At 37.8% G+C, this 20,200-nt stretch overlaps 1 protein-coding gene across 1 annotated transcript in view; it reads left to right on the top strand.

Moving 5' to 3' along the window:
* Window positions 1-20,200, top strand: part of LOC115412567 (leucine zipper protein 2-like) — a 471,651-nt gene that overhangs the window by 284,878 nt on the left and 166,573 nt on the right. The window contains 1 exon segment of the mRNA XM_030125144.1: window positions 8,491-8,572. Within this exon segment, the coding sequence (XP_029981004.1) occupies window positions 8,491-8,572 (82 nt within the window).

Here is a 20,200-nt window from a genome sequence, read left to right on the forward strand (position 1 = left end):
TTTTGTTGTTGTCATACATTTCATCTCACTGTTTTTTTTATTACTGTATAAAATCAGGCTCAAACATATACTTCAAGTGACTTTTTATGTTAAAGGGTGTGAAGCTAAATTATTGTCGTAAAAACAGTTTGCTACAAAACATAAACACCAATGGTCTTTTATTGATGTTATTGATATATTTAATATTATTACAGTTTATTGTTTTATTCGTGTCTATAACCATGGTCTACTAAATGGTTTAAGCCAAAGGTAGTGAAGATAAGAAAAAGCTAAAGTAGAGGAGTTAAGGTCTCGCATTTTTATGAAATAAAGGGCTGTCAAAATTAATGCTTTAATCTATCACCATGATAAATCAGATTAAAATTTTTAATGCAATTAACTCATCTGCAGCGCACAATGACTGTGAACGTTTCTGCCAACACATTTGGGTCAGTTTGTCCAAGTAGAGTTAACGTCACACATGAGTAAACGGACAGCTGATCCGGTTGTGACAGGCAGCAGAACCGACCAATGAAGATGGAAGACGCTGAACAGCACGGTGGCCTTCTGGATGGAAATATGAGGACAAAAAAATAAGACGGGACAGTTTTTTCAAGCTGTTTTGTTGAAACTGCTGAAGGTGTTTAATAAACATGTTAAGTGCAGATATATTCCTTTCTTTCTTGAGTCTGCTCATGCAAAATGAAACATGATTAATATAGATTACAAATTTATGAGTTTTAATTGTGATTAATCGAAATTAATCCACAGCAACCCTGTGATTACTCTGATTAAAAATTTGAAACGTTTGACAGCACTAATATGTCATTGCATATATATTGTGTATATTGTTGTAATGCACACACTGTCATATACACTGTAAGAGCGGGTACGTTGAGTTCACTTAAAACATCTGAAGTAACTCACTGCCTTAAAAAATTTAAGTAATGAGTAATGAAAACTTGAGCGTATTAAACTGAAATGCTTGATTTGAATGGAATTGCTATTTTAAGTACAACACACTAAATGCCAAGTTAATTTAACTTAAAATTTGTTGCATTGTTAATTGCTTTGTATAATCATTAGACTGAATATCATCAGTTCATTGGACTCAATTCCACGTTGATTTAAATTGAAATCTTTTGCAATATAAACGGCTTTGTATAATTATTCAACTTTATATATTGTAGCATGGATGGAAGTTAAACAGGAAGTTAGCTCAATGCAATTTGCCAGAACAGGAAGAGCTTTTAATTTGGCAAGGCATTAAAATGTATGTTGCTAAAGAACAAGTGTGGATGAACAGTAAACCCATAGTTGTTCCTGTGGCTCTGACTCCTGCTGCAGCTGTACACAAATACACAAACTAACACAAAAAGGCCAATACACACTGACACACACATTCAGTCCAAATGAACACAAACAGCACAACCCACTGAACCCTGCACAGAAACACAACACATTTACAACTACAGGAACAATACCCACAATGCACTGCACAGATAATAAGGTGTGGTCAGGACTAAAACTGAGGGATTTAAATCCAGTCAACGTAAACTTTTTCGTACTTTGGACTATGTCTACAAATGAGTAGAATATACTGAACATTTTATAGGAATGGAATAAAACTGAAATCATTTAAGTACACTGGAATTAAAGCAGTTTAGTAAATTCAAAGTCCGGGCTTACAGTGTAAAGGTAGGGGTCTGTACATCAGAGGAAGACTTCATGTGTGCATTTCACACAGGATTTCAGATCTACTTCCCTCTGTCTAGTAGAAATAGACTCTGAAATATGAAATGTTGTTTTGATTCACTCCCATTTATGATGATGGAAGTTCTGCAGTTCTATAAATACAACACGTATTTAACTGTTTCAAAATGAAGGCCCTGGAGAGTTTCAGTGGGTAGAAACTATTCATTGCTTTCATTGTGTGGTTGTCTTCTTGTCATGGATGTAAATATCTACCGATGACAGTTTTAGTGAAAAAGTCAAACACACACCTAGTGACTGAAATTAGACAAGAACACATCAGATGAGTGATGCACAGCAGAGTGGTGCACACAGTCCTGTGACACTGTGGAATATGTTAGATAAGAGCTAACACTGATACATGACGTAACTTTTGTTGTGATTTGGCGCTATGTAAATAAAATGTGATTGATTGATTGATTGATTGATTGACATTGTGCTGAAATGTCAGCAGGGGTTTATCCATACTAGTGTTTTCTCAGTCTGCGTATGATAATCAGCCTGTATTTGTTCATTTCTACCTCAGAACCAGCTGTTCTAAGAAACAATGGACTCACAGATTTTATCTGAAGAAACACAGTATATTTGTTTTCTAACATGTTATCGTTGAAACAGTGTGTTTTAGCATTTTTGTCTTAAAAAAACGGTGGGTCTTTTAACAAACATTTCCTGTGGATATCAACTGCCCCGCAGACGTAAACACACAACAGTACAACAGAGCTGTTAATGAGGATATGACATGTTCTGCTTTTGTACATGAGCGTAAACACAGACGTGTGTTCTTGGACGGTGGAATAACAACATAGGCCTTCTCTTTGTGATAGCATCATCAAGCACGGGTGATTTAGTGCTATTGGTTTTGCAGGCTAGCTGGAGCAAAGTGTTTACCTAAAGTGCTTTACCGGTTAAGATTGTCTGATTAATGTTGTGTGTAATGAGAGTGTTAATGATTGGGAGTCATTGGTGGCCTCCACGCTCTCTCAAATGTCAGGCTGATTGAAGTCCAGCCTCTTGTGTGCTGTATCTTGATGGCCGATCAATAGCCTATCACCAGTCGGCAGGAGCTCTCACATGTCATCAGACTAAAAACCATAAAGCAGCAGCGGCGGTGGCGGCTCCATGTCGTATACACCTCCACTCATCAGCCTTGTTTTTTTCTGAGTGTTATTAATCCACCTTTGGAGTTCCATGTCTGCCAAGTGTGATTACCCGCTGACTCCATCACAGCTGACGCACACATATGATTCATTGCAACTCATTTATTTCTGACAACTTTTAACGGCCATTTGATTACTTTCTGAAAATAATTTTGATACAAAGTGTAATTTGACGAAAATGTTTACCTGGTGCAGACAGTAAAAATGGAGGGTGGGAACAGTTAACCCTTTAACCCCTGACGTGTCTGTGGTGAGTGTTCTGAATATATGATTTATTTGAAATATTCATAAAAATTCAACGGTGTGCTCAATAAGAAACATTTCAAAACGTGCTGTTAGAATAGACCTTGTCCTTTCCATAGACATCTGAGCATGCTCAGTGCACATGGGGGGGGGGGGGGGTACAGAGCAGTGAGTGAGACCGTCTCACTATGAAAATAGATGTTTTTTTTTTTTTTTTTAAACTCTGTTTTCCTTGTTGTTTTTTGTTTTTACTGTTTGTAGTGTTGTCCTGATTTCCTTTATGTTTTTTACTGTTTTTACAAGAGCCCGATCGATAGGGGATTTTTGTCGATACCAATATTGGGGGCTAAAAAAAGCAGATATTCAATATATCAGCTGATAATGGATATATTGGCTGATATATGAAATAAGAACATTTATATACACAGGATTAAACAGTCTTATATTAATATATTATACATATTACATAATGGTGGACATGTAAATTAACAGCTGCATCTTTTTTTATCTCACAAAGATAATTTACACAAACAGCTGTATAATGGTCTGTAATATTGTTATATTAGACTAGTCTGTGACCTGTGGGGAACTACGGGTTGTAGATGTGGTAGTTTTTATGCTGGGGAGGGCAAACTTTTGGAAAAAGATGTGAGTCTATATTTAATAAGTAGTGACAAAAATTTTTAGTAAATCATTCTTTGAAATGTAAGCGATATTTAATATACAGTATTAATACCCAGGAACACCTGCAGAATGAAACTGTGAGGTACAAAGGAGGCGCATGGACAGGGGTGGGGGGTCAGGAGTTCGTAAGTCTGGGGGGTCCATGTCCATGATTGTCGGAATGGAAGTGAAAGTGAAACTGACATGCTTTACTATTCCTCTAACTGTCCGGGCAGCACAGACACACAGAAGCAGAGCGACAAAGTCTCCACCCACCAAGAAAGTTCATACATCAGTTCCATATGGAGTGATGTTGATTAATAGGTGACAAACTATCAGCTCTAGTTTTACCGAGTTCTGACCGTAGAACTGTTAGAGTTCAACCAGGTGGTAAAAAGCAGCTGGACTGATTTAGAAAAACAGACCAAAACTAAAACTACTGGGTCCAAATTCAAATCCATGTTCAGTGTGTTCCAGTTCACAGTTCATGTTCAACATCCTAAATCTGGTACTGATGTTCATTCTGAGTGTCTAATCCAGTAAAAACCTGTTCAACTTCAGTTCCTCTCTTTGTCTTTTACTCTTATTACCTCGTGATCGCTTTGCTTTGTGTGTGTGTGTTTGTTTGTTTGTTAGCAGGATAACTCAAAAAGTGATGGATGGCTTTTCAGGAAATTTTCAGGAAATGTTGATACTGGCACAAGGAACAAATGATTAAATTCTGGTGGTGATGGGGGGGGGGGGGGGGGGGGATGTTGGTCCAATCAGAAGGAGGAGTAGACTCACATCATCAGAATGAACACAAATGAAGGAAATAATGAACAAAATGCACAAAAATGAAGAAAATACAAAAATTAAATGAACGCAAATGAAGGAAATAATGAACAAAATGCACAAAAATGACGAAAATACAAAAAATTAAATGAACACAAATGAAGGAAATAATGAACAAAATGCACAAAAATGATGAAAATACAAAAATTAAATGAGCATAAATTAAGGAAAAAATTAACAAAATGCACAAAAATGACAAAAATTCTAAAAAATTAAATGAGCACAAATGAAGAAAATAATGAACAAAATGCAAAAAAATGAAGAAAATACAGAAATGAAATGAACACGAAGGAAATAATGAACAAAATGCACAAAAATGAAGAAAATACAAAAATTAAATGAACACAAATGAAGGAAAAAATGAACAAAATGCACAAAAATGAAGAAAATATAAAAATTAAATGAGCACAAATGAAGGAAAAAATGAACAAAATGCACAAAAATGAAGAAAATACAGAAATGAAATTAACACAAATGAAGGAAATATTGAACAAAATGCACAAAAATGAAGAAAATATAAAAAAAATTAAATGAACACAAATGAAGAAAATAATGAAGAAAATGCACAAAAATGAAGAAAATATAAATATTGAACAAAATTAAGAAAAATGAATATAAAAACAAAATGAAGAAAATAATGAAGAAAATGAAGAAAAATGAAGAAAATATAAAAACAAAATGAAGAAAAATGAAGAAAATATAAAAACAAAATGAAGAAAACAATGAACAAAATGAATGGGGGGGGGGCAGATCCTTCTTGGTGGAGGTCTGCACTCTCCAGGTGCTTTTCTTGTTCCACCTTGTTCTGATCTTAAAACACACAGTGAAGTGAAACCACTGCAGAAAAGGAACACGAGGACACTTTCACAGAAGCTTTTATGAGGCTTTTCCTGGAACAGTCTCAGGGGTTAAAGGGTTAATTCATGTGTGCTTTCAGCTGCTGTCGCCTGTTTGTCACATACTTCACTCTGAACCTTCATGCTTTGGTCACACTCACATTTGCTTTGCCCTTTTCTATGAGCTCGGCCACTTTTTCATCGTCTTTGCACAAAATGTTTCCAAATCCCTGGATAGAAAAGTTGAGAATATAAATGAAACGGCAAAGCAGTGGTAGTTTACTAGGCTGGGTGCTGTAAAAAGAAAAAAAAAAAGAATCTTTCTAAGGTTGAATTTATTGTATGCGACAGGTCCGGTGGCATGTAAAATCTAAGAGTTTAGGACGGCTGAGCTCCTCCACCACAAACAAACGCCTGACCAGCTTCACTGCTGGCTGACATCACATCCTCTGCTCCTAAACTTAGAGCTGTACTACCTTATTAATGGAAGTACGCTCCATCCTTCTGAGATGCTTTAGAAACCACTGACCCACATCACTTGCCCACTTGATTCATAATTTAGTTCACGTTGCTGCATCAAATGTAAGTGAAGCGCCTCCTGCATTCTAATGCATTAACATTTATGCTAAACACTGAATGAATTCAGCACCACTCTTGGTAAAGCATGAATAAAATCAGTCTAAAGGGTTACAGTGCTTTCAGATTGGCAGAATAAAACATAACAAATCCAACCTTCTCCTTATATTTACACTATGTATACATCTATATGTTATTGACCCAGAAACAAGAAGCCAAATGCTGTCTCTGCTGGGGTTTGGAAGAACTGGAAACAGGATTTTCTGCAAATAGAAACACTGGTTGGAACGAATGTGAAAGAAAAAAAAAAAAAAAAACACCAGAAAAGACGAAAACACACTCAGTTGAAATGTTTCAACAAGATGTGAACAATTCAGCAGATGAAGGTTACGTCAGTCTTCAGCTGTTGGTTTAGATCAGGGCTGTCAAACATGCGGTCCGGGGGCCAAATGCAGCCCCTCAAAGGGTCCAGTTTGGCCCCTGGGATGTTTTTGCCAAGTGCAAACATTCCACAGTCTTGAACTGAATTAAGAAAAAAAAAAAAAAAAAAAAAATAGCTTGAATTAAGGAAAAAATCTTGAATTAAGCCAAAAAAAAACAAAATAAAAAATCTTGAATTAAGGAAAAAAAAAAAATCTTGAATTAAGGAAAAAAAAAAAAATTCTAGAATTAACAATTTAATTTTTTTCCTTTTGTTTTAGTGCTGAAAATAACATTAAATTATGAAGATATTTCCATTTCCAAACTCTCCTGTAACATTAAAATGTGACTAACCTGAACAAGTGTGTCCAACCTGAAATGTCTGTATTAAATTCAGTCCAGTTTGAACTCTTTTCTTCCTGTTCCTCAGTGTTTAGTGTCTTTGGAGATCTGATCCAGAATGCACATGGACTAATGAGAAGTGGAGGAAGAAGACTGAGAAAATTACACTAAATGTTCTTACATTTTTAAATTTCTGTTTTTTTATTTTTTGTTTTTATTTATTTATTTATTTATTGATAGTTTATAAAAGTAAATATTTTCATACTTTAATGTTTTTTTCTTTTTAAACTAAAACACAGACAAACATTAGGAGTAGTCATTATCTACAGGTTCTTCTGTTGTTATTTTTCTGGTCCAGCCCACTGCAGATCAGATTCAGCTGAATGTGGAACTGAACTGACAGGAGTTCGACGGCCCTGGTTTAGATGAAATAATTATCTAATACTTTGTGTTTCTGTCAAGGACAAAACCAAGCGTCAGTTACACTCCGACCACACACATATTCAACTGTTCACCTCTGACCTGTTCTCTAGCATTATTCACATCCTTCATCAGTTCTTTTCTCACTCCTTCTTCATTATTAGGTGGTTATCAGCCGTTCTTTTCATTCATCTGCTGTATTTTTGTCCCTCTATCTGTGGTGTCTTCATGTCTAATTATTTGCAGTGTTTATTTGCAATATGGAAGGAAAAACATGATGTTCTAACTCAGCTGTTTGTGTTCTAAAGGTTGTGAAAGGTTCAATGAAATCTTTTTACAAACATTAATTTAATCATTACAAACTTTAATGAGTCTGTTCAAGTATTAGAACTGTGATCATCATAAGCATTTGTCAACGTCTGTCCATGGAAAACATCAACTTCATTTCATTTTCTGTGCGATGATAAATTAAAAATGGATTTAGAGCAAAAGGCTCCAAACAGAAGAACATGAAGAGAACTATGAACAAAAGTGACTGTGGTGGACTGGACCTACAGTCACAGTAGTGACTATGAACAGTCACAGTAGTGACTGGACCAACAGTCACAGTAGTGACTATGAACAGTCACAGTAGTGACTGGACCTACAGTCACAGTAGTGACTATGAACAGTCACAGTAGTGACTGGACCTACAGTCACAGTAGTGACTGGACCAACAGTCACAGTAGTGACTATAAACAGCCAAAGTAGTGACTATGAACAGTAACACTAGTGACTATGAACAGTCACAGTAGTGACTATGAACAGTCCCAGCAGTGACTGGATGAACAGTAACAGTATTGACTATGAACAGTCACAGTAGTGACTATGAACAGTAACAGTAGTGACTGGATGAATAGTCACAGTAGTGACCCTATGAACAGTCACAGTAGTGACTGGATGAACAGTCACAGTAGTGACCCTATGAACAGTCCCAGTAGTGACCCTATGAACAGTAACAGTAGTGACTGGATGAACAGTCACAGTAGTGACTGGATGAACAGTCACAGTAGTGACCCTATGAACAGTCCCAGCAGTGACCCTATGAACAGTAACAGTAGTGACTGGATGAAGAGTCACAGTAGTGACCCTATGAACAGTAACAGTAGTGACTGGATGAACAGTCCCAGTAGTGACTGGATGAAGAGTCACAGTAGTGACCCTATGAACAGTCCCAGTAGTGACCCTATGAACAGTCACAGTATTGTCCGTCTGTTCTTTGTTCACAGGGAGGAGATGAAGTCCCTCCAGGCGGCGTTGCAGAAGCAGCTGGACGAGGCCAATGACAGAGCAGAGAAACAACAGGCCACGGTAAACTGACCCACCCCCTGTCAACATCCAGGATCCTGAACCTATCTCTGTCACCCATCACCTACCCCTCAGTCACACACACTCATTACCCAGAATTCCCCTGTGTTTGCCCCTTACCTCACCACTCACTTGAAACGTTCACAAATGGCCATGTCTATCTTTGATTCCTTCTCAGTCCACAACTAACAAAAAAACAAGCCACGATAAAAGTGTAACAGCCTAAATATTTGTACCTCCAGCCAAATATCTCCATTTTTATCTCTCCTGCCTAAAACACTGTCACTGAGATTCCAATTAATGCCCAGTGAAACTAAGGAGTTCACCACCCGTCAGCAGTGGTCAGATCTAATGAAACGTGTTCATCTCCTAGTGAAGGCCCAGTCATGTCTTCACTTCGCTTATTTTTCAGTACAGAATAACCCAGAAGAAAATGTTGCCAACATAGATTTCTGCAAGTGACAGATGGATGTAATCCCAACATTTCTAGAAGAACCAAAACTGTTTCATATCTAAATCTGTAGATAAGAATACATCGACATAGTCATCATGTTTTAACAGCTTGTGGAGCTTGTAATGCTGGGAAGGAACAGAATGAGGCTTTAACCAAAAATGTGTCAGAATTGACTTAAACATGACTCATGTCCCATATTCTTTTTCCTAACCTTAACCCAAGTACTTTAACTTGAGACAGGGTGTCCCCAAAAAATGTACACACTTTAAATAATTGTAAAGTAGGTGTTTATTAACATTCATGAAATTTTCCAAACGTAATAGAATTTACAAACATCCTTTTATTGTTTTGTGTGTTCCGCCTGTTCTCAAACTGACGTCCGTTCTGGTCCAGACTCTGCTGCACCAGACCTCACACCACTAGACTGTTTTTTATGAGGATCCCTAAAGACAAAGTCTGCACTATGAGACCTGCAACAGTCGCTGAATTGAGAACAGCCATTGAACGTGAATGCACTCAAATACCAAGGGAACAGTTCTGTGATGTGTGCGATTCCACTGGTTGGCGTTGTCAGCAGAGTCTGGACCAGAACAGACATCAGTTTGAGAACAGGAGGAACACACAAAACAATACAATGATGTTTGTAAATTCTATTACATTTGGAGAATTAAATGAATTTTAATTAACACCTACTTTACAATTATTTAAAGTGTATATACATTTTTTTGGGACACCCTGTATAGTAGGGTGGTCCAACAATCCTGGTAAAAAATACAGTTTCAGATAACCTCAGTTAGAACCCTGCATTAGGTTTATTCATTCAAAAGATGATTTAGGAAAAAAATTTGGAAGAAAAAGCAGATGTTTTAGAGGTTGCACAAGTTGCTGGAAGTTTCCTGGAAATGGACTAATTGTTCATTTTCAGCACAGACGAGCTGAGCTGTAAGAGAAGAGCAGAACTATCAGAGGGATTCAGCTGGAAATATATGGATGAAGTAACTCCGCCCACATCTGTGGGACTGGAGTAAATATATGGATGAAGTAACTCCGCCCACATCTGTGGGACTGGAGTAAATATATGGATGAAGTAACTCCGCCCACATCTGTGGGACTGGAGTAAATATATGCATGAAGTAACTCCGCCCACATCTGTGGGACTGGAGTAAATATATGGATGAAGTAACTCCGCCCACATCTGTGGGACTGGAGTAAATATATGGATGAAGTAACTCCGCCCACATCTGTGGGACTGGAGTAAATATATGGATGAAGTAACTCCGCCCACATCTGTGGGACTGGAGTAAATATATGGATGAAGTAACTCCGCCCACATCTGTGGGACTGGAGTAAATATATGGATGAAGTAACTCCGCCCGCATCTGTGGAACTGGAGTAAATATATGGATGAAGTAACTCCGCCCACATCTGTGGAACTGGAGTAAATATATGGATGAAGTAACTCCGCCCACATCTGTGGTACTAGAGTAAATATATGGATGAAGTAACTCCGCCCACATCTGTGGTACTAGAGTAAATATATGGATGAAGTAAAGCCTATACCAGGTGAATTTACTGGAATTTGTACTGATGCTTATTTTTGACTGTTCACAGATAAATCCATATGACCTGCAGCAGTAGTCAAGCACAAGCCTTTCAAGACAAGACTTTCAGAAGGAGGAGAAAACTGTGCATTCCATAAAAGTTGTCAGTGATGTCACTGAAAGAGGGGCGGAGCTTATTCCAGACTTCAACTGTAGCCAAACAACAAATGCAGATCACAAACAGTACTGGCAACAAGTTGTCAAAGAACACAGGAACATTTTTGGTCATTTCAATAAACCAACAGTGGTTGTTGGACTTTCTAAGGAACATTTTTATGTGAGTGTCAGTTAGATTTTGAGAATAAAATTAGAAATTCTTCTAATCTGCCTTATTCATTTGGATAGCTCTGTTACAGTATATACAGACATCTGCACCTGTCTGGGACACCTCTAAATATTAATTAATTTGCATCAAATTTGGACTGAAGTAATTTGGCCAGATATGGAAACAAATGCAGGGTTCGAATCCAGAGAATCTGAAAAAAAAAAAATTTGGGGGGACCACCCTACTGTACATATATAGGCTATTGTGTGTGTGTGTGTATGTGTGTGTGTGTGTGTTATACTACCTCAATTTGTGAAAATGCCCTGAAACTAACTTGAGTAACTTAAAGTTATCCTCCTTTAGTTTTTCCAAGTATTTTCACTGATTACAAACCCATTATCATTACATATGCAGATGACACCTCACTCAATATGACTGTAATCCTACATTCTAAAGAGTTGAGATATAAGAGTTAATCTATAACCAAGTTGTGCCCAGCACCATGATTTCAGTTGGCTAACCCCCCTGACCCCAGGAAGTTATGATTAATCATTTTACCACGGTATGTGTTGGAATTAAGTAATCATATTAAACATATGCTGTGGAAAACATATTGACCAACATGTGTTTGGATCATATCCCACTTACAGACATGTACTTGAATAACCTATATCTGCAGAATTTGTGCAATTAAAGTTGTGTTTGTGCATGTACTCTCACTGAAATGCTGTGTTCTCATAGCGACACAGCCTGTTTTTCAGCCACAAAACTACTTATCAACAAATCAGTGTGAAGCCTGACCGGCAGCACTGACAGTGACAGGAGTCTACAAACGCTTTGTGATTTCCAATGCATGCTAATGTCAAGCCTGTCCTGCAATAGTCCCAACATTTAATGCACAGTCACAAGGTTTAATGTGCACTGTGACATTCCAACCACCAGTCAAACATCTGCACACTGTGAGCTCAACATTAGCACAGTAACATTTCAGATGACATTCCTGCCATTTTCTTAATACCACTGACAAATCCCAGTTGTAGGATCTCACACTTTTCAGTTTGACATTTATGTTCCCTTAAATGGTATTTATCGCTCCTGCAAAGATGGGAGATTAAAAGCACCAGTTCTGCTACATGTAAATGCCATACATGTTCAGCAAAAAAAATTCGATATGCAGTTTTGAACCCGGTGTCCATAGAAGATGTGTTGAGCACAAAGCACCCAAAAAGCCCGAGAAAATCAATTTCAGCCATGTTAGAAGCACCCTGCATGCAAAAGGGAAAATGCATGTTCTCTCATTCTGTAACATCAGGTGAACAAAGTGGGTAATAGAGCTGAAAGGCTCAAGAAATGAAGCTCAGGCCAGATTCTGTCAGACCTTTGTGTTCTCTGGAGAGGCTTTGGTCGACTGGACTGTGGATTGTGATTTCTGATCATAGACGAATCATCTAAACTGGGGACAAAGTGAACATGTACCCATCAGTTTCTAACATGGGTGATTTTCCCCTCAGTGATTTTTCCATGCATAATTTGTTAAAAAATAACTTACAGCAACAACATAAGGTCCTTTTAGAAAGCTTTGGATGGTCAATAAGAAAACACACAAGACAATGCAAATATGCTATAGAACAGGGGCGTCAAACTCATTTTAGTTCAGGGGCCACGTTCAGCCCAAACTGATCTCCAGTGGGCCGGACCAGTAAAACAACAGCATAACTTGTAAATAATGACAACTCCAAATTTTTCTGTTTGTTTTAGTACGATCAAAATTAAATTATGACAATATGTACATTTACAAACTATCCAAACAAAAATGATTTGAATAACCTGAAAAAAAAAAAAAAAAAAGATTTCTTGACAAAAATAAGTGCAATTCTAACAATATTACACCTCAACTTACCATTTATACATGCATATTATGAACTGGATCTACAAAAGGCACAAAATATTTAATAACAGGAAGAATAATGTAAAAAATTTACTCACAAAATTTCAGGTTTTTCACATTTTATTGTTAAAGGATAGTTTAATATTTTCATAATTTAATGTAAGTTTTTACATTAAAACAAAGAGAAAAAACATGGAGTTGTCATTATTTATAGGTGTAATGTAATATTATGTTTTTCACAATAAACTAAGAAAATTTGGATATATTTAATATATAATGGAAAATATTTAATATCTGAAGTGTAGTTTTTGCAAATTCATCCCGTGGGCTGGACTGGAACCTTTGGCGGGCCAGTTTTGGCCCCCGGGCCGCATGTTTGACACTCCTGCTATAGAAGAAAGACATGCATATTGTCCAAAAACTGAAGCAAAAACGCAGAATTCCTAAGAGCCTATACTGATTTTAACATGACTGAAAAATGTGCACCCAAACACCAAAAAGTATCACATTTCATAAAACCCTCAAAAAGTATAAGACAGTTTCACTTCACATCAGAAGATGAGGTTAATGTCTTTAGCTTTGCTCACATTGTTAATATTTACCTCCGCCAAGGAGGTTCTGTTTTTGCCAGGGTTTGTTTGTTTGTTTATTTGTTTGTTCGTTTGTTTGTTGGATCATTAAAAACATAACTGAAAAAGTTATGGACAGATTTTGATGAAATTTTCAGGAAATGTCTGAAATGAGACGAGTAACAAATGATTCAATTTTGGAATGATCCAGATCACTGTCTGGATCCAGGAATTTTTAAAATGATTCTATATCATTGAGAGATAGGGATATTTTCAACATATGTATGTGGAACTGCACAATGAATGGTCAGAGTGCTTGGTAAAAAAAATACAAAGTAAGTTCCCAACAGGTTCTACAAAATATTGAAGATCGATCTGGATCCTCACAAAATTGTGGATACCATGATCCAGAACAGGAAAAAATAGTGGAGTTTTGGAATTTTCATCCTAACAAAGGAACAAATTATGGTACTGACATGCAACAAACACCATGTATGGATCAAATGTTTTTATTTTGGCAGATGTTACCTGTATGTCATGTACTAATGTGCTCTTCTACTAAACACATAGATATCGGTTGTTAATAAATTGCATAAATTGTATAGTTCAACTAATATATTTGTTATTTTTATATCTGGGCAAAACACGTGGAATAGAGGAAAACACAATAAAGAAGATGATAATATCAGTGCTAAGGGTCTAAGTCTGAAGTGCAGGTGTTATTTTTAGTCGATCACAGCATGGGAGCCTGAGCTGCCCTGGCAGAGGTCTGCGCTCTCTGAGTGCTTTTCTAGTCTTCTGTGTTATTTGTTTTGTATTTTCACCATGATTATTTGCTTTAATAATACAGGACTAAGATGTTGCTATTGTGTATTTCTGCAAACACATATAAGATCTGCAGAGCCATTTTATTACCGTCAGTGTCTAAATCTAACCATAAAATCACCAGGTTCTTACATATGGACATGATATTACAGGGACATGGTTGAAAAGTCTTGTTAAAATATATAGTTTCCTCAGAATATATGCATCTACAAATCTCCATAGTCCATAGTACAGAGGTAAAACTGCAGCATGAGTCTGGCGATAGAGTTGAGTCAGTCCTCAGATCCTCCTACATCATCTAAAGTTGTGTATGTGTGGGAAATGTCTGGACCACTGGACACAAAGTGACGCTTCACCTGAAACCTGGGACAGACTCAGAGAATTAGTGGAGCACTTTCATTTTCAGTTGATTATGGGGTTGAACAAGTTTCTTTATTATATTTTGGACAAAATAAAACATATCTGAGTGTTTTGTTTCAATCAGCAGTAGATCTTTACTTAAAAAAAAAAAAAAAATCATATCGATCTAAACCTGATTTCTTAAAAATATGTGTTTAATGTCTGTCACTAGACCTGATCTAAATAGTCATAAAAGTCTATGTTTAGTGACGTATGTTCATGTTATGTGATTTCTATTGGAAATAAATATACTAATAAAATAAATGCAAATTGTAGTTTGATGACAATGACAGTTGAAAACATTCGTAACAAAGTACTTAAGTCAGCACATTAAATGTTAGATATATACATTTTAATGCAGAAATAGAATCTTAATGACTTTTATTTGTCATATTTGTTTTGTATTTTCACCATGATCATTTGCTTTAGTAACACCAAGACTAAGATGTGGCTATTGTGTAGTTCTGTGAACACATATATGATCTGTGGAGACATTCGATTACTGTCAGCGTCTAACTCTGACATGAGGACATGATTTCACAAGGACATGGTTGAAAAGAAGGTTTTGTTTTATTCAGCAGTAGATCTTTAAAATAAACTCATATAGATTTAAACCAGATTTTTTAAAAGTATTTCTGTAATTTCTACCACAAAACCTGATCAAACCAATCATAAGTCTTTAGCCACTTTTACACAGAGATCCTGGAAAAAGATGAGCTGGTGATCACACCTTTTTTTTCCACCATTAACTGATTTCCAGCCAAGCCAAAGGAGGAACAGAGGTGAGACAGGCTGGACTTTTACACAGCGGACCTGCGTTACGGAATCAAAGGGGCGGTGATGCAGCGTATAGTGTGACGTATAACGGAAATACCCCCAGCATAGCGGTGTTGCTAACCTCTCCAGAGTCGGCCTGTCTTTCACCGTTCCACAAATGTTAGCGTGGATAGAGTCTTCCATCCGAAGGGGCATCAGCTGGCGGGTCTCAGCGTCTCCCCAGTTTCTGGTCACGTTGATATGTTTGTTTATTGTACACGGCCTGCACTCGTTTTTAAATCCCCCGGTACACGCAATATGTCACCAAATGGCACACCTTGGTTGTAGAACGAGAGGTGTTCCTTTTACAGTGTTCTGGAATCATGAGTTCACCTTTATCACGGCTCTATTGCCGCGTTTCCACTGCGTGGTACCGGCTTGACTCGACTCAACTCAGTCTTTTTGCGTTTCCATTACGAAAAAAGGCCTGGAATCTGGAACCTGGCACTAGTTCTTTGGTATCACCTCCACTGAGGTTCCAAGTGATACTAAACTGTGACGTGTAAACACTGCAGACCACTGACTGGTCAGACAGTTTCCTCTGTGACCCGCCCTTTTACAAAAACAGATGCAGAAGTGGACAGTAAATCTGTCGGTACATTAACATACATGATAACAGCCCAAAACTACACCAGGGTCGGTCCAGGAGGTTCAGTCTTTTGTGGCCAACGTAAAAATTCAGATGAGACAACACGCAATGAGCAAGTTTTCAGCAACTCGGAGCAGACGACACTGAAATAACGCGCCACATCGTTATGACGACCAGGTACTGTAACGTCAGTAGTATCCTGGAGTGGAAACAGTCTGCAGGAATACTGAGCCAAACCGAGCCAGTTCCACGTAGTGGAAACACGGCATATTACTGCCTCCAGAGGCGTTACAGAGCTGTGATAAAAGTGGGACCAAATGAGTCCACCATTTTGTTTACACAGACGTCGTTCCGAAATAAAGGTAAAATATTCCTGGAACAGAAGTGCTGTGGAAAAGCACCCTATGTTTAGTGACATATGTTCATGAGATGTGAGTTCTATTGGAAATAATCGTCCAAATAAAGTAAATGTTAATAAAAGTTACAGTAGTTTGATGCCACTGACAGTTGAAAACATTTGTAACTGAATACCTAAATCAACACGTCATATGATAGGTATATATTTCAATGCAGAAGTAGAATCTTAATGATATTAGACTTTTATTTTTCATAAAAGCAGCCTCTGCCCCCCCACCCCCCTCCCTCCACTGTTTGTCGTTGTCCTCACCCTGAACCAGGTGTATGGTTTTAGAGCCTCCCTGAGGCCGTGGCGATGACTGAAAGGCTCAGACATGAACTGTGATGTTATCGCGCTCTGCCGGGGGATGTGAGTCGACCGCTGAGTCTGGTTCACAGACGCCCAGGGACAACAGCAGGTATCAGGGCAGCGGCACCGTGGATCTCCTCCTCTATCCTCCGGACAATCCTCATGACCTTTATCAAGGACACATGACACTTCAAATGTTAGATTCACAAACAGAAACAAAGAAACTTCTGCCTTCTGCCTTGAAGCTACCCAGAATGCATCATTCTCTGCACTATATGTGTCATTTGTGCCTGAACCTGTGGCTGTTAAACCATAACCACAGGTCTGCACCAGCAACACCTTCTGAGTCTGTGTGATAAAAGCCTCCAGATAAACAAAGATATCACTGTGACATGATAAGCATATGCACTATTAAATCAGACACAGGGAGGAAACTGGCAGCCGCTCACTGCAGGAACAAATGCCTCTGCACATCATATGTGCTGCAATCACCGTGTCACGGCTGGAACCATTTTTGACCCTTTTTTTTAATGCTAAAATAACTTTCAAAGACATGGGAGGAATATTATGTGTGACAGTCTTCTTTATCAGAGTTTAGAAGTCTTTAAGCAGAGGTGGGAGGGCAGAAGGAAGTGAAATACAGGATTTGAAAATTCAGTGCAGTGAGAAGAAGCAGTGTTTATTTACCCCAATATACGCTGCACATGATGATTATGTTAAATCCAATGCGTAAATGATGACAAGGACAAAATCACAAGCTTTAACAGCAAATGTTGAACCTTTTTAACAGCTTTTCTTTTCTTTCATGACCTTGACACATTATCCTGCATCATATTATAACATTATAATGTTAAATACCTATTAATGTATTAACTTGGTCATAGGTCATATCGATCTATCTATCTATCTATCTATCTATCTATCTATCTATCTATATATATATATATATATATATATATATATATATATATACACAGGGTGGGGAAGCAAAATGTACAATATTTTGAGGCAGGGATTGAAAGACAGTGTATGACCAATTAGTTTATTGAAAGTCATGAGAATTTATTTGCCACAAGAAAATGTCCATAATAGAAAATGTTTTTATTCTATGTGTCCCCCTTCTTTCTCAATAACTGCCTTCACACGCTTCCTGAAACTTGCACAAGTGTTCCTCAAATATTGGGGTGACAACTTCTCCCATTCTTCTTTAATAGTATCTTCCAGACTTTCTGGTAATAGTTTTGCTCATAGTCATTCTCTTCTTTCCATTATAAACAGTCTTTATGGACACTCCAACTATTTTTGAAATCTCCTTTGGTGTGACGAGTGCATTCAGCAAATCACACACTCTTTGACGTTTGCTTTCCTGATTACTCATATGGGCAAAAGTTTGTGAAAAGGTATGGATAATAGTGTTAGGTATGATTATGACATCAGTATATGTTTGGGTTCAAAACAACTGACGTAGTGTCTGCTGAGAAAAAACAACTAAATGTTCAGTGTACATTTTGCTTCCCCACCCTCTATCTATCTATCTATCTATCTATCTATCTATCTATCTATCTATCTATCTATCTATCTATATATATCTATATCTATCTATCTATCTATCTATATATATATATATATATATATATATATATATATATATATACATACATACATATATATATATATATATATATATATATATATATATATATAAAACAGAATAAGTATAGCAGTTGCATGATAAAATACAAAATACATACACCTAATAATATAATCAAGGCTCCCATAAGTTCAGTACTGAAATGATGAATAAATAAATAAATAAATAAATAAATAAATATCTTAAAAAAAAAAAAAAAAACTCCAAGCAGATAGTGTTGTTTGGTTTTTCATGTGAGCAGTGGGCTAAAAGCTCTTTTTATTCCATTTGATCTGACAAACCTGAGCCTAGAGGGAACAGGCTGAAATCCACTGTTCTAATATTAGTTATTTAGAATCCAGCTGGTTATCAGATCTAACTGTCTGCTGGAGGGGGATGTTGGGTTAAACTGTGACTCACATCAGACTGAACTGCATCACAGTGGGTTACTTTTAGGGATGTACACAATTAACCGACTAACGATTAATTGTCGATAAGAATTTGCTCAATTAAATTATTAATTGTCAGTTAATTGCCCTCCACCTGTCCACACCTGTCTGAAGGCTGACAGTGTGTCCGCGCTGCGACGCCGTGGCTGGGATCATTGAACCGGATCATGGTGTTGACGAGTTAGAATGTCTGTATGGACATGGAGGAGGAGCCAAACACAGACTGACCGTCTGTTTGTGGGTGGAGCCAAACACAGAGCGACCGTCTGTTTGTGGGTGGAGCCAAACACCGACTGGCCGTCTGTTTGTGGGTGGAGCCAAACACCGACTGGCCGTCTGTTTGTGGGTGGAGCCAAACACAGAGCGACCGTCTGTTTGTGGGTGGAGCCAAACACCGACTGGCCGTCTGTTTGTGGGTGGAGCCAAACACAGAGCGACCGTCTGTTTGTGGGTGGAGCCAAACACAGAGCGACCGTCTGTTTGTGGGTGGAACCAAACACAGACTGGCCGTCTGTTTGTGGGAGCGGTGCACCCTGACTGAATACAGGCACACGTGTGGTCGGTATCGGATCGGAGTGTTTTCCTGGAGGTTGGTCTAGTCCACGGTCAGTGAGACAGAAGTTAAACCTCCTCCAGGATCCTGATCCAGGACACAGGGATGGAATGCATCAGCGAAGCTTCAGGAGGAAAAGATAAATGAGTGAAAAGTTTCACTTTCACTTCTGCGGGGGGGGCACAGACTGCACCGTACCCCCATAGTATTAGAAGTAGGACGGAAAGTGACGCACACATGCGCGCGGTTACCAACCAACACACATGCATCCCCTGACATGCGAGTAACCGCGCCCCCAGCATCGAAACACACACACGTGCCCCCCCCATTCCACACCTCCACATCAACAGATGAATGGACGGAGGTTAAGGCGACATTAGGGCACTCATGAAGAGACAGCCAAACTGCTGCGGCTAATCTAATAAAAAAAAAAAATGTACATGATCAGTGAATACAATATAGGAAAATACCAGGTTTTCACTGAAAAATAGCTTAAGGAAGGTTAAATATGGAGAAAAAATTATTTGGGAGCTGGCACCAAAGAAGCACTGGGTCTGTATGAGTTAATAAATATACTGATATTACACCTTAATACAGTGGTTCCAACCTTTTTTGGCTCATGACCCCATTTTAACATCACACATTTCTGGCGACCCCAGAACGGAGACTTTTTTTTTTTTGCTAAAATTAATTTGTTTTTGATATGTAATAGTTTGCTATACTATGTTGCAAATAAATGTTAATTTTAGTGGACATTTAGTCTGTATAATGTCTATTATTGTGGACATTTAGTCTGTATAATGTCTATTATTGTGGACATTTAGTCTGTATAATGTCTATTATTGTGGACATTTAGTCTGTATAATGTCTATTATTGTGGACATTTA

This window comes from Sphaeramia orbicularis, chromosome 3, assembly GCF_902148855.1.
Source record: "Sphaeramia orbicularis chromosome 3, fSphaOr1.1, whole genome shotgun sequence".
NCBI lineage: Eukaryota > Metazoa > Chordata > Actinopteri > Kurtiformes > Apogonidae > Sphaeramia > Sphaeramia orbicularis.